A 16,084-nucleotide genomic window follows, 5' to 3' on the forward strand; every position below is an offset into this window, starting at 1 on the left:
AGAGACTAAAAACAATGAACTCCAGTGGGGGGGAAAGCTTGGAATTTTGAAGTCATCGTTAATTTTCTTTTTTCTTTCCTAGCTGAAATTTTCATTGAGGTCATTGTGGAATCCCATAGATCCTCTGTACATCCTGCCCATTTCTCCCCAAATAGTAACATTTTATAACACTCGAGTGTACTAACACCACAGGGAGGGTACTGACATGGAGAGAACCTACTGATCTTATCCCGCCTCCTCATTTTATTTTATTTTAATGTTTTGGTTATTTTCAGAGAGAGGAAGGGAGAGAGAGATCAGCTGCCTCCTGCACGCCCCGTACTGGGGATGGAGCCCGCAACCAGGACAAGTGCCCTGACCTCCTGGTTCAAGGATCAACGCTCAACCATTGAGCCACACCGGCCAGGCCCGCTTCCCCATGTTAAATGTACTGATTAATGTGTGCGCATCATTAGCTTTTTATTTGGAATAGCTTATATTATTGATCAGCTACCCACTGATAATTGCTAATATACACCTGCTGACTTCCTTTCAGCCATGCGGCAGGCCTGTGCCAGGATTTACCCCCACAACGCAAATAGGTCCCTTAGACTCCTGGCCTATGACCCTGTGGATGGCGCATGGGCAGCCCTCCTCTGACCCTGACCAGCCTGTCCCCAGCTTCTCCGACAAGGTCAGCGTGGCCCGGCCTGTCCTGCCCAAGAGCCAGTTCTGTCGGCCACTCCTCTCCTTCGCAGAGGCCCCCTTTCTGCTTAAGTCAGCGGAGTCTGCAGCTGTGGCCTGCCATCAAACCTGTCAATCGAGTGGGTGTGTGATTCTGATTGTCTCTTGGGTTGAGGAGGCGGGCCTATGGAGGTGTGGGAGCTGCCCAGGCCACGTGGCTACCACGTGGCAGACAAGGACAGAGTACCCTGCCTGCGTGCACAGCTCACCTTTAGCGCTGAGCTACCCGCCTGTAGCAGCTGCACACAGGAGGGGAATTTGCGGGTCCACAGTCCCCTCCTTGGGGCAAAGCTGGGCGAGAAGCTCATGGATGCTCTCAGCCTCCAGTGGACGCCGTGGGGATTTTCTCAGGCCGACATGCCTGCTGGGGACCGTTCATGTTTCCGGTGCCTCAGAGAATTACTGCCCCGAAGGGCATTTGCACTCACTGGTTAAAAGGATCCTTTCACACCTGCCCTCCCTGAACCTCACCCCCCAGGGCTCAGCACAGGAAAGGCTGTTCTACCCTCCTGCCAGTTATTGCGAAATTGAAAAAAGGAGAGAGTGAGGGAGAGAGAGCATGAGGGGGGGTGTACACATTGCACGTCTGAGTCAGCGCGGCGCATTTCTGCAGCATGACCTCGTGCGCTCACAACTGGTCTTCATCACGGTCTCGTCTGCTCGCCAGTGTGTCGTCCGTCCGGATGACTCAGGGCGGACTCGCTCCGTCAGCGTGATTTATGCCCGCCTCGCGTTTCCGCGCTCTCCCTCCGGGAAGCTGCTCTGCGAGCGAGCTCAGCCCACAGAGGCAGGGCCGCCAAGCAGCCGACGCCGCGTGTGGAGGGAGCCAGCGGGTGGCCGGTGCACGAAGGAACCCTCTGGAAGATGCGGCAGAGCCTGCCCACTGCTGTGTGGCAGAGCCCGGAAACCACGTGGGGACTCTGGCCCCCAAGGAAACTCGGGTTTTCTCATGGCTCTTGGACTCGGTTTCCATTAGAACATCCTCAGGGGCAGGACGGGCGGGGGTGTTCTCTTCACACACCACCCAAGTGGTCCTTGTGGGGGGGTCTCGGGGGCCCAGGGCGCTGTGGGGTGCTGGGACCAGCCACGAGCAAGCCCGGGTCCTGCGCGAGAAGCTCACACACGAGCGAGTAGGTCCTCCACCTTCCCGTTTGCAGAGCGCTCCCCCACCCGTCTCAGCAGCCGCCCACCCAGAGCCCCGGTGCCCCCACCCACCTCTGCACCTGCCCGAGCCCACAGCCCGCTCCCCACCCCGTCTTCCCCCAACGCCTGCTACCAGCAGCCACCGGCCCAGGCGAGTGTAGAACACAACACCCAACAGTCCGTGCTCAGACAGACCCGGAAGGGATGGTGTCGGACAACGGTGCTCTGGGCCAAGGGGGCAGGGGGCTCGCCCAGGCTGCTCATGGCATCACCTGCAGCACCCGCATGACGCGGCCCTGGGACCCACACGCTCCGTTTGGACAAGGCGGTGTCCTCGCTGTGCAGAGGGGGCAGGCGCGGCCCTGGTCGTAGCAAAGCCATTCCTACTGGTCCGAGTGAATCAACTGGAAAGAGCCGACCGTGTACTTAGAACAAGGAGGTGAGAGTCTGTGACCTTCGCCCGCTCCCTCTCTTGCAGAGAAGTGGGCACGGACTGCTTTGCTGTATTTCTAAAACACATTTTATCGACTCTTTAAATACAACTCTAGGCTCAACAATGAAAGGAAAACATGGGAGAATGCGGCCTGTCTTGGCAACCGCGGGAGAATCGATTCGATGACTTTCACCCATCGAGGCGGCCATGGCGCGGAACAGCCTGTCCTGGTTCTACGGCCGTGAGAACGAGGGGAAGACGAAACTGTAAACGCGGAGGCCAGGACGCAGAGGCAGCAGCTTCCGGGGCGCGGGGAGGACGCGGCCAGCAGCGCGCCCTTGCCCAGGGGCCTGGGTTTCGGGACAGGGAAGGGGCCTCCTGAGGACCTGCCTGGGACAGCGGGGCAGCGGGGCACCCGCTGTGCTAGACACGGGCGGTCCCCAGGAGACGGCCCCCCATGTCTACAAGGAGAAGACAGCAAGAGCATCTGACCACCCGTCTACACTTATAGTCCATTTACACACACACACGCACACACATATGCACACACTTGCACACCCTCTAACACACATGCACACACGCACATACATGCACACGCACACATATGCACACACGCACACACATATGCACACACTTGCACACACTCTCACACACATGCACACGCACACATATGCACACACGCACACACATATGCACACTCGCACACACGCACACACATATGCACACACTTGCACACACTCTCACACACATGCACACGCACACATATGCACACATATGCACACACACGACATGGAGAGAGGCAGCTGTCTAGTTACAACATTAACCTGTTAATTCAGTTGCATATTTAAAAAGTACTGTTACGGGACACCCCACTTGTGGGTTCCGTTCAGAGCAGCCCTTTCTGCCCACGAGTCCCTCCTTCGGCCACGTGGTCAGCCCCGGGGGACTCCTGCTGGCCCTCGGTTTCAGCCCAGCCCCCCAGGTCTCAGCCTCACTCTCTGGTTTCAGACCCGGGGGGCAGCTCCTTTTATGGGGGCTATGGGGGGGCACCGGGCTGCCTCCTCTTCATTGGGTTTACTGGCACGTTTATCCGCCTTCTTAAGGGCTCTTCGCTGCGCATGCCCAGCGCTGCCTGCCACCGTCTCCCAGTCTCCTCCTGTTCGGCCCACCAGCCCACGCCGGGAGGGGCTGAGGATTTTTCCAGAAGTCGAGGCCAGCCAGAGGGCCCAGTGCTGGTTTCATCCCTAGCGGGCTCTGGATCGCCTCCAGGTGGGCGAAGGCGGCTCCTGCCCCGAGTGCAGAGCTGCTGATGGGCGGTGGTTGCCATGGAGAACACAGGAGCACGCCGACCTGCTGCCCGCCAAGCCTCTCGACTAGACTTGCATTGTCCCGGCGCCTGCGGCCGGCTCAGCTCGGACTGACCACCCGCCTGACAGCTTTGAGTGAACAAGAAGCAAGTGTGAGTGACGTCTGTTTTGTCACCGGGGAAGCCAGCCGCACCTCTGAGTAAACAGACGTCACACAGACCCGAGAAGGGGGCCTGGGGCCAGGGCTGCAGCGTTTTCTAAACTTACTGCTGGACTCAGGGAGGAGCTCGGAGAGTCTTCCTCCATGTCCTCGAGCTTTTTGAGAAAGTGTGTGTGTTCTGCGTCACACTTGCTCGGCTCCCTGAGGGGTTTATTTTGCCGGATAAACGGGAGCGCTGGGCGGGGAAGCCATCCTCTCAGGAAACCCGGCTTTGCCGCGTGGACGCGGGACCTGACTCTGAGCCCCGGACGATGTGTGCGATGGGTGTGAGGTGTGTGAGGTGTGTGAGGTGGGCGATGTGTGCGATGGGTGTGAGGTGTGTGAGGTGTGTGAGGTGTGCAATGTGTGCGATGGGTGTGAGGTGGGGATCACCGGGATTATGCTGCTGTTTTAAGAATTAAGTCAATAATCCACAGAGCCCGAGGCGTCTTGCGCTCCGTCTCTGTCAGCTGTGAATCGGGCCGGTGGCCTGACCCCCAATAGACACGGGCTGTGCACCCCCCACCCGCCCAGCAGGAGGCAGGAGAAGCGGTCTTGCCCCAGAAGCTTGCAGGCCGGGGGACAGTGAGCTGTCGGAGGGGGGGCTACAAGGAACGAGTGACGCTGTTCTAAACATTGCACGTGCCCAGGAGAGCATCCGGGGGGCAGAGGGAGAGGCTGAGGCCTGGGAGCCGGGCTGAAACCGAGGGCCAGCAGGAGCCCGCCGGGGCTGACTACGTGGCCAGAGGAGGAACTCGTGGACAGAAAGGGCTGCTCTGAACGGAACCCAGGAGTGGGATGTCCCGGGAACAGACAAAAATGAAGGAGGGTTTAGCCAACACAGCTGCAGAGAGAAAGCCACCGAACATGGCAGCCACGGCAGTCCTGTTTCCAGGAATAGCGGCTGCTGGGGGGCAGGCACGGCTTCCGGGCCCCTCACTCTGCACCGAAGTCACTGAAGCTAATTTCTGAGCATCGTTACAGGCCGGGCGCTGGGCAGACACCCCCGAGAATCACGCCATTCAACCCACCCCGATTCTAGGAAGTAATCTTCCCATTGCACAGATTAGGAAACTGAGGTTTAGAGAAGTTACGTGTGTGACCAGCACCCCACAAGCAAGTCAGACCCTCTCACTGCAGCTCATGGCCTGGCCACCTGACCACCTCCGGCATGCTCCTCTGGGCGGGTCCCCTCTGCCCTTCATTCTGGCCCTGATGGGGGACGCGTCTGCCCTGGGCTCCTGAGACTAAATTCCGGTTTAGACACCCGTCACATGTGAGCTTGGTCACTGTGGTTCAGACCTCCTGAGCTGGGTCAGGAATAATTTCTGGATGTGCAAAGCTGGGAGGGCCTCCCTGAGGTGGCAGCCCTGCCCTGGAGTCGGCCGTCACACCAGAGGAGCAGACGACACCGCTCCCACCGTCTGCAGTGGCGCCAGCAGTTGTCCTGAGAAAAGAGGACGGGTTACGGAGCTGGAGCACGCCCAGGTGCCCGCGGGATCAGCTGGGCTCCAGCAGACTGGGTGCGAATTTGCATGTGAAAAGCCCATCTCTGTTCCCGCTGTGATTGTCATAAATCACACGTGGCCAGTGCTCCCAGCAGGGTGGCAGGGAGAGCAGTAGATGGCCCCAAACACGGAACAGTTCTCCGTGGGAACCAAGAAAGCCTCATCCGAGGACGGGCGATCGGAGGGGCGAATGGGCCTCTCTCCATCTGGTTCTTCTTTAGAGAAATGGGGCTGCCTGGGAAGAGTGGAAGCAACAACAGCTTTCCAGGCGAGCGGACCCTTTGTTGCGAGCGTGTAGAGGCTGACGCCCTCCTGCCCTTTCCTCCAGGGGACTCGGCAGGGTGAGGACGGCGATGTGGGAAGCTGACAGAGGACGGGTGGCGATGACCACGGTCCAGGAGAAGGGCTGTCATTCAAAACCAGAGACCATCAGAGACAGACGGGGTTTGCCATGGCCATGCCCCCTAATGACATTTGCCTTTATTGTGCCACCCCCAAAGGCCCTGTCACAGAAACAGACCATCCGTGGATGGCACCAGGCAACATGTAATCAGGTAGTATCTACACTAATAAAAGAGAAAGATGCAAATTGACCATACCTGCCTTCATGACGCCCACCAGCCAATCAGGAGTGAGTATGCAAATTAACCCAACAAAGATGGCGGATTAATTTGCATACACAGGCACTGAGTGGCCGGGGGTGGGGCGGGATGCTTGCATCGTTGCCATGGCGACAACGCAGGCATTCCATACCGCCCCAGCCACTCCAGGCCTCTGTGCAGCGTGGGAAGGTGGAAAGGCGGCTCCGGCCTGAGCGAAGGCAGTGCTGGCATCCAGGGGAAGGAAGGCCCATTCTTGCACAAATCTTCGTGCATTGGGCCTCTAGTGTAATATATATGTAATTGTATATTTATGTAGATGGACACACACATGCACACACCTATCAAGCAGTTATGATTATACTTAATAAAAGCCAAAAGTTATTCATTCCTTTGGAGGAGGCAGGGCACGGATGAAAAGAGGGAGAACAGTGCATTATTTGAGTTTCCCGTCACATTAATCAGGGACCTTCATTTACCAACGCCCCAGCCGGAGTGTGTGTTATAAATCAATGTGTACCAACCTGCCCTTTACTGCGGGTTTGAGATAGTGGTGGATCTAAGCTTTGCAAAGCAGGAACCCTGTGCTATTCACTGTGTATCCAATCTCCGCCCCCCCCACGCCCCCACATGTCTAAAACATAAGTTTGTTGAAGGGATGGATTAATGGAGAAACATGAATGAACGAACAGGATCTGTGATACAGATAGTATTTCGTACCGAAATGGCACATCTCAGATTAAAAGCCCTTTTCTCCATTAATAAAAACTGAGACTATTTAATACCCAACATACACACGTTGGACTGATTTAGCATTCAAATCTTAACCTTCCGGGACCTCTAATTTCTGTGTCTAAATCAAAACCGACAGCTCCTTCTCGGGCGCAGGCGGCGCTGCCCCCTGCAGAAGTGTCTGGGACGTCGCTGAAGTAGCGCCCGCACCGGCAGACTTTCCTGAGCATGCGCATCGGCTACTGGTTCAGCGTAATCAAATGAACCGTTCATGAGCAATGTTTATGCCGTATTCTGTATCACATGACACATTAGGGTATGTATGTTATGTATGTGCACATCAATATAGAAATTCAATTACAGAAATACCCTGAGAAAGCCCACTCTATATAATGTGTGTGCTTGCTTTCACTATTTCTACTTATAGGAATCGCATGCCAGTGATTATAGAAAAAAGATATCGGCCCTGGCCGGGTAGCTCGTCCCCACATGCCAAGGTTGTGCGTTTGATCCCCAGTCAGGGCACATACAAGAATCAACTAACGAATACATAAATAAGTGGAACAGCAGATCAATGCTTCTCTCTCATTCATTCATTCTCTCTCTCTCCCCCTTCCTCTCTCTCTCTCAAATCAATCAATAAAAACATTTTTTAAATGTCAATTCATCAAAATGTTTTGCCACTTCTTGTCTTTGGCAGCAAAAGGTGGTCGTTTTCATGACCTTCATATTGCAATGAGAGACGTCGAGACCAGAGCGGTTGATTGTTTTGCCTGAAGTCACAAAGCTCACAAACCCCAGAAAGTCCACGTCTCCCTCTTGATTCAATGCGTCTGCCCGACCCCTCACTGACTCTTCTTTGTCCTTAAAAGCAAAACCAAACCTAAAGCAAAGACAGGCACACATCGCCCTTCCCCCAATGGTCATCGTCACCACCTCTGTCAACGTGGACTAGAACTGCCGCTCTAAAAACAGAGCGACATACAAAAGGTTGGTACGTGTGAGATGAGGGTATTCTATACATTTGGAGTAAATTAATTCATTCATTCTTGTGGGTTTTTTTGTTTGTTTGTCTTTTAGCAAACTGAATCTTTTCTGGAATATGATAGGGCCTAACCAATCAATTAACTAATTAATAATAGACTGCCGTCTACAACAGTGATTATATTTAGGTTCCTATGTGCAAAAATTACTTTGGAAACCACATCAGTTTTGAATCAGTAATTTTCTAAACAAAAGGAGATTTGGGTAACGTCTATACAGGAAATTGACAGTAAAATGTAAAATCAGACTTCTGGATGAAAAGGTGTTTATAGAACATAAAAATGTTTACACGTCATAAGCCTCATCCTACTTGGTATTATCCTACTTGGTAAGATAATAAATTCAACCCCAAATTTAAATGTGTTTTAAATATTTATTAAATTGTAGGATAATTCTTTTAGTAAGTTTTTAACATCATTATATATTTTCTCATTTAACCCACCTCCTACCATTCTGTATATTTTGTTAATATAAAAGTAAAACGCCACCAGGACTTTACTGAACATTTTAATAATTCTTTGCTCTGTGAGAACTGCACATAAAAACCGTGCCCCACCCCCCGGGAACCCCAATGGCACCGAGGTTCTCACGCGGGTGCCGCTCGGCGTTAACAGGGGGAGCCTCGGATTTTCAGAGAAAACCAAGAAATTGACCCACACCATCTAGGCCCGTCGGAACGAAAGGCCTGGGCTTAGGAGGGTGGGAAAGATATTCTCTACATAAATAAATCATGTCCCGAAATATTTCTCCTGCTGTGGGGGTCAGTCTTGTCTCATCTTCTATCTGCCACGTGTTTTTAATCAGGAAGAAAGTCATAAAAAATAAAGAAACGCTTGTTCTGCACTTAGGATAAGCCCACCTCATCCCACAGGGCAACCCGCCGGCTCACTGAGAGCAAAGTGACTATTGCAGACCCGTTTTATTTTTTAAAATATACTTTTATTGATTTCAGAGAGGAAGGAAGAGGGAGAGAGAGAGAAGAAGCATCAATGATGAGAGAATCATGGATCAGCTGCCTCCTGCACGCCCCACACTGGGGATCAAGCCCACAACCCGGGCACGTGCCCCGACCTGGAATCAAACCATGACCTCCTGGTTCATAGGTCGACGCTCAACCACTGAGCCACGCCAGTTGGGCTCATACCAATTCTAGAACCGTGTCCTCCTCCTACTTTTCTGGGTGCCTGAGCAGGTGTGGCTGGCATCTCCCTCTCTGTGGGCCGTGGGTCCTGGTCTAAGCCTCCTTGTTGCTGAAACAGTGGCTTGGATTTGCTGTTGCCACTAACATGAAAGCAGCCCTCAAAGGGACAGGTGGAGCCTGGCAACCAGCCCAACATTACAAACACGGACACGGGAGGTCACAGAGCTCCCGCGAGATGCAGGAGGAGGCCCAGCGGCCCCAGCCGTGGGACCCTGCCCCCCGTCCAGCCCTGGAGTCCGCTCAGGCTGTGGTCTCACTGCTGGCGGGCGGAGCACAGGGCCAGGCCCGGTTGATGGAGTCAGACTTCCCGGCAGCTGCCTTCTCCTTGTTGCTGAAACAGTGGCTTGGATTTGCTGTTGCCACTAACATGAAAGCAGCCCTCAAAGGGACAGGTGGAGCCTGGCAACCAGCCCAACATTACAAACACGGACACGGGAGGTCACAGAGCCCCCGCGAGATGCAGGAGGATGCCCAGCGGCCCCAGCTGTGGGACCCTGCCCCCCGTCCAGCCCTGGAGTCAGCTCAGGCTGTGGTCTCACTGCTGGCGGGCGGAGCACAGGGCCAGGCCCGGTTGATGGAGTCAGACTTCCCGGCAGCTGCCTTCCCTCCGTGATGGGTGGAAGCTGGGCGGCGTGAGGGATGGGGGAGTGCGATGTGTCGCCATCACCTTTCATCGCCCTTAACTGGAGACAGGGCCTCGGAGCCGCCGCCTGCGCGATAAAGCATCGATAAAGCATCGATAAAGCATCCTGATGGAGGAGGAGGCGGCGGGCGGCGCACCTGTCGGCCAGGCCTGGGCGCCGGACGCCCCGCGCTCCTTAAACACTCCATCACCGCTCTGCACACACAGCCTCTGCGCACCTTAAGGTGCTAGAAGGCAGAGAAGCAGGGTCCCCGGAACAGCGACTGTCACCAGTTCAGCTGCGAGAAGAGCTGGCTGGAGTGGGGGTGGAAAAGGGGTTGGAGGAGGTCCCTGCCTGGGATGACGGTGCTGGGGTTTCAGGGGCTGAGACCACTTTTACTCCAGTTGTGGTTCTGAGCAGGTTTCTCATGAAAGCGGAGCCCTGGGTGCTGGAAGCCCGGCTGCTCAGTGGGCAGAGCTCCGCCGCCTCCGGAAGTTGCCGAGGCCGCCCTGGGACCCGCAGGTCCTGTTCGTGAGCAAGGCCTACGTGGGCGCTCTGCTTCTCAACGGGTTTTCCGTTTTCGCGGCAGCTTTGCCCCTTCAGTATAGAAAGTTCTCCTAATGTTAATAGTGGGATTTTCTTGTTGTAAAACGTGAAGATAATCAAGAAAGCAAATGTCACCCTGGCCGGTGATGCTAAGTAGTTAGAGTGTCAGCCTGCAGACCTCAGGGTTGGGGGACCGATCCCCAGCCCAGTTAGGGCACGTGTGGGAGGCAACCAATCGATGTGTCTCTCTCACATCCATGTTTCTCTCTCTCTCTCGCCCCCTCTCTCCATCCCTTCCACTCTCTCTAAAAATCAATGGAGAAAATATCCTCCGTGAGGATTTAAAAAAAAAAAGACAGCAAATGTCTCCCATAATCTTACTGCTCAGCGATAGATGTTCACGTATAATTAAAAAACAAGACCCGGATGCCTCATGAACTACTGTGTCACATGCTGTTTCTAATCATAAAGATCTCCCCCATCACTCCTTGCTGTGTTGCACTCTACTTCATAGCTGACCCACAAGATAGGAACCGATCTCCTATTGACGTCCTTTTGGGGAGAACATTCTGCAGTGAGCATCCTTGCACATGGGACTGCCTCCCAGCCGGCAGACACCCACCGGGTACCACCGGCCCGCGGACCCCTGAGGGGTCAGGCTCTCGTCCGCGCTGCTTGTTAAATACAAAATGACTGTCACACCCTCAGCTTTGGGCGCCTGGAGCTTCATCTGGATAAATTCTCTAATTGGATGCATTTGCAAAGGACTATGCAATTAAGAACTCTATTTGAGACCAGATAACTGGTTACCTTCTGTGCCTGACAGCATTAAGAGCTAGTAGCAAATGAGCATTTCACTCTATTTCGAAAACTGTAGGTTTTTTTTGGTGTTCATTGTCTCAAAAGTGAGGTCCATAGAAAACAGACGTGTGTGTAACCTTTTTCCAAAATATTCTCATGCTGAAGCACTGGGGGTGACACATTATTAAAACAGTAGCACTGGCCCGGCCGGCGTGGCTCAGTGGTTGAGCGTCGACCTATGAACCAGGAGGTTCGATTCCTGGTCAGGGCACGTGCCCAGGTTGTAGGCTTGATCCCCAGTGTGTGGTGTGCGGGAGGCAGCCGATCCATGATTCTCTCTCATCACTGATCTTTCTATCTCTCTCTCCCTCTCCCTTCCTCTCTAAAATCAATAAAAGTATTTTTAAAACAACAACAACAAAAACCACAGTAGTACTGGCATGCTTTAAGAATGAAAATGTTATTTCTCAGGACGGGATCTCTGCAGTTGGAAGGAGTAGTATAACTGAAGTAAAGCTCCGGCTGTCATAGGAACACATTAAACACCCTCCGCAGGTTTTTCCGACATGTAGGTTGACAGTGAGGTTGGGAAGAGAGAAATAAAGCGAGAGGAGAGTTTGATGCTTCCGGCTTTTCTGCTTTAGAGATGATTTTGTTGAAGGTGCAGAACCGGAAGTGGGCACAGAGGCACCTTGGAAGTGCCTTTTATACAAATTGGCCACCGACAAGTAGTCACCGTGCATCCGACTATTGCCTCAACCAAAGGTAAATCGTTTTCAGAGAGAACCACAACCAGGCCGTGAAGCCACTTTAACTCACAGAACCAGATGGGCTGCACGGGCTGCTCATGTGAGAAGGTGCGCCTGTTACAGAGCTCAGAGGAGTGCGACCTCACATGGCACACAGACGAGGACATCGGCTGAGGGGACTCGCGGAGCAAACCTTACTGAGGAAGGTCTACATGGACGCCCACCACAGTGTTAACCCGGACTGTGTGTGGTCGTGGGCGTCTTTGGGGGGCTGTTTATTGTTTCTACAGCACTGGACATATATTGCTTTTGTAGTAAAAACAAAGAAGTTAAGGTTTTAGTAAGTCTATTTCCATTCCTCTACCTGCAGTCGTGGGATGACCCAAAGGTCCAGATCGGTCCCACTCGTGCTATTTACCCTGTTCCTCCAACAGCCTGACAATAGAGAGACACTCCCACACCCACGGAGACACTCCCACACCCACGGAGACACTCCCACACCCACGGAGACACTCCCACATCCACAGAGACACTCCCACACCAAAAAAAAAAAAAAGTACTGTTACGGGACACCCCACTTGTGGGTTCCGTTCAGAGCAGCCCTTTCTGCCCACGAGTCCCTCCTTCGGCCACGTGGTCAGCCCCGGGGGACTCCTGCTGGCCCTCGGTTTCAGCCCAGCCCCCCAGGTCTCAGCCTCACTCTCTGGTTTCAGATCCGGGGGGGGGGCAGCTCCTTTTATGGGGGCTATGGGGGGGCACCGGGCTGCCTCCTCTTCATTGGGTTTACTGGCACGTTTATCCGCCTTCTTAAGGGCTCTTCGCTGCGCATGCCCAGCGCTGCCTGCCACCGTCTCCCAGTCTCCTCCTGTTCGGCCCACCAGCCCACGCCGGGAGGGGCTGAGGATTTTTCCAGAAGTCGAGGCCAGCCAGAGGGCCCAGTGCTGGTTTCATCCCTAGCGGGCTCTGGATCGCCTCCAGGTGGGCGAAGGCGGCTCCTGCCCCGAGTGCAGAGCTGCTGATGGGCGGTGGTTGCCATGGAGAACACAGGAGCACACCGACCTGCTGCCCGCTAAGCCTCTCGACTAGACTTGCATTGTCCCGGCGCCTGCGGCTGGCTCAGCTTGGACTGACCACCCGCCTGACAGCTTTGAGTGAACAAGAAGCAAGTGTGAGTGACGTCTGTTTTGTCACCGGGGAAGCCAGCCGCACCTCTGAGTAAACAGACGTCACACAGACCCGAGAAGGGGGCCTGGGGCCAGGGCTGCAGCGTTTTCTAAACTTACTGCTGGACTCAGGGAGGAGCTCGGAGAGTCTTCCTCCATGTCCTCGAGCTTTTTGAGAAAGTGTGTGTGTTCTGCGTCACACTTGCTCGGCTCCCTGAGGGGTTTATTTTGCCGGATAAACGGGAGCGCTGGGCGGGGAAGCCATCCTCTCAGGAAACCCGGCTCTGCCGCGTGGACGCGGGACCTGACTCTGAGCCCCGGGCGATGTGTGCGATGGGTGTGAGGTGGGGATCACGGGGATTATGCTGCTGTTTTAAGAATTAAGTCAAAAATCCACAGAGCCCAAGGCGTCTTGCGCTCCGTCTCTGTCAGCTGTGAATTGGGCCGGTGGCCTGACCCCCAATAGACACGGGCTGTGCAACAGCCCCCCACCACCCGCCCAGCAGGAGGCAGGAGAAGCGGTCTTGCTCCCGGAGGCTTGCAAGCCGGGGGACAGTGAGCTGTCGGAGGGGGGGCTATAGGGAATGAGTGACGCTGTTCTAAACATTGCACGTGCCCAGGAGAGCATCCGGGGGGCAGAGGGGGAGGCTGAGGCCTGGGAGCCGGGCTGAAACCGAGGGCCAGCAGGAGCCCCCCGGGGCTGACCACGTGGCCAGAGGAGGAACTCGTGGACAGAAAGGGCTGCTCTGAACGGAACCCAGGAGTGGGATGTCCCGGGAACAGACAAAAATGAAGGGGTGTGGCCTCGGAGGCAGGCGTGTGGAAGAGAGGATGGCTCCGGGCTCGGGAAGGGATCTGTAGCTGTGAGTACAGATGCCCAGCGGGAGAGCTCCCTCTCTTCTGATCCCATCACAGGGAGCAGCGAGGGCCCTCAGATGGCAGGAGCCCCTGGGGACGCCACACAGGGCGAAGGGCTTCAAGAACATGCCCGGCTTGCCCTCTCTTCTGATCCCACCACAGGGAGCAGCGAGGGCCCTCAATGGCAGGAGCCCCTGGGGACACCACACAGGGCGAAGGGCTTCAAGAACATGCCCGGCTTCTCCTTATGCCGTGAGGCAGACAGCTTTCAACGGGAAGGCGGACACCATGTGTCACCGTAGCCATGTGCTCCGGAGAACACTGTAATACCATTTTCTGGAAATTTACATAATTTTATTTAAAAAGGGGTCCCATTTTTAACTAAAAAGATAAAATAAATACACCACTGGAGACAAACTCGGAAAGATGAACTGAACCCTGGGTATTTCTCAAGGAAAGACGCACTTCTGTCCATCGGAAGCAGTTTCCTTCTGTCACCCAGGAATTGCCCATAGCCGGCAGCGGCGGACACTGGCATGGGCCGAGCAGGCGATGCCCGGTGCTGCCCCTCGCACACCAGGCTCTTAAAGCAGGGCTCCGTGCCAAACCCGCGGAGTGAGACAGTCCTTCTGCAGGGCGACACGCTTTCTATTTCCCATTGGAGCTCTGTTTGAGGTTCATCCCAGCCTCGAATTCAAATGCGGACCTTGAAGCCACGCCTAGTCCCGTTCCTCTCAGCGCCAATACAAACCACGCAGTAGCTGCCACTCACACGCCTTAACGGCCCTGCCATGCGATAAGCAAGAATGAGCGCGACTCACTCGTTTCGTTCCAGATTCACGATCAGCTCCTCGCTCTCCAGTTGTATTCGAAAAGTCAGCACCTCTGGGTGATTCTGCAAGACAAACAGGAAGAGTCCGTTGAAAAACATCCCGCGTTGACTTGCCAATATCTGAATCTGCTCCCCAGGCAGAGGCAGCGGAGGGGGAGAAGAACAAGGCTCTTCTGAGACGATTCCAAGAACCCGGCCCCCAGGACAAATCGGGGTGGAAAACTCACCATCGTGCAAGGCACTGACCGGCTGTGGTTCTGACCTTCCCACTCCCTTCCTCCGGCCCCATGCCCCGGGGGCCCTTCCGACTCTACACTCCTTCCCACAACCAGCGCCTTCCTCGGTTTCCCTTCTCCACAAAGGGCGCCTTTCTTTCCCCAGCTGCTCGGGTCCGAAAGGAGAGGTCCTCCCGGAGCACCAGCTCCGTCTTCTCCATCCAAAGGCCCGGTGCTTTGCCGTCCGAAACACACCGCTCACTGTCTGGGTCCCGTGTCCCCCCCACTCCAGCTTGGACCTCAATCACCTCTCACCTGCATGATTGCAAATCCCTGCTGACCGGGTCCGCCCAGACCTGCCTTGGCTTCCTTCCCACTCATTCTCCACCGGAAGCCGAGGGGTGTCTTTAAAAACACAACCGCGCGCTCGCTGGGTAGCTCAGTTGGTGAGAGCACCATCCCCAACACACTAAGTTTTCAGGCCCAATCCCCGGTCAGGGCACATGCAAGAACCAACCAGCGAATGCATAACCCAGGGGAACAACAAATCCATGTTTCTCTCTCTCAAATCAACAAAAAGATAAAATAAAAACACAACCTGATCAGCCCACCCTTGCAAATAAGGCGCCTGCACTCGCATCCCAACCGCACCAAGAGTGAGAGGTCAGCTCGTTCACGTGGCTTCCAGGGCACCCACGGCCTGGCCTCGCCCCTCCACACACACCGCACTCCTCACCCCCTCCCAGCCACCCGGCCTCTCCAGCTCCTCCCACCCACCGAGCCCCTCGGCAGCTCTGAGTCCTTGCACACACCGCCCCCTCTACCTGGATGCCCTCCTCCCACCCCTTCCACTCGAATCCACTAAATGTCAATCATTCAAAGAAGCCTCACGTCTCCCCACCACCACCCCTCCGGTCTGATCACAGCCCCTCCCCACCCCCAGGTGTTCTCCCTCCCAGTCTCCTGTCCTTTCCTCCTCGTAAGAACGAGCTGCCTTCCTACCTGTGGAAGTCAGTGTGCTCATCTGTGGTTCCCCTTGTTTATTATGTCCATGAAGATGCCAGGCAAGTGACAGAAGCTCATAGTACCCGGCGACGGAGGGAATGAGTGACCCGGGCACACAGCTCTACCAACCTCTTCTCCCTCCCCTCTCCTCCGGCCCAGGACGCCCAGGCCACGTGTGCCCATCTGTCAGGGGGAGGCGGGCATCTGTACTCTGTTCTGTCCCAGAAATCCCGCCCCAAGAACATGCCCCTGTGGCAGGTCCCTTAACCTGCATCCCAGGGTTCCCTCCCTGAAACAGGCGTCAAATATTCCCACTCGCTCCTGCTGAGCCAGGTCAGCGATTCAAAGTCCTTGCCCAAGACAACATCCACTGCCACCCCCCGCCCCCCCCGCAACACACACA

General features: G+C 55.1%; 1 protein-coding gene across 1 annotated transcript in view; it reads right to left on the reverse strand.

Moving 5' to 3' along the window:
- The window catches only part of ADAM12 (ADAM metallopeptidase domain 12), a gene marked incomplete at its 3' end in the record, with an annotated part of 130,512 nt that overhangs the window by 92,843 nt on the left and 21,585 nt on the right, over positions 1-16,084 (reverse strand). The window contains exon 3 of the mRNA XM_014530146.1: positions 14,451-14,524. Coding sequence (XP_014385632.1) covers positions 14,451-14,524 — 74 coding nt within the window. The remainder of the gene's footprint in view (positions 1-14,450; positions 14,525-16,084) is intronic.

Source organism: Myotis brandtii, unplaced genomic scaffold (genome assembly GCF_000412655.1).
Source record: "Myotis brandtii unplaced genomic scaffold, ASM41265v1 scaffold725, whole genome shotgun sequence".
NCBI lineage: Eukaryota > Metazoa > Chordata > Mammalia > Chiroptera > Vespertilionidae > Myotis > Myotis brandtii.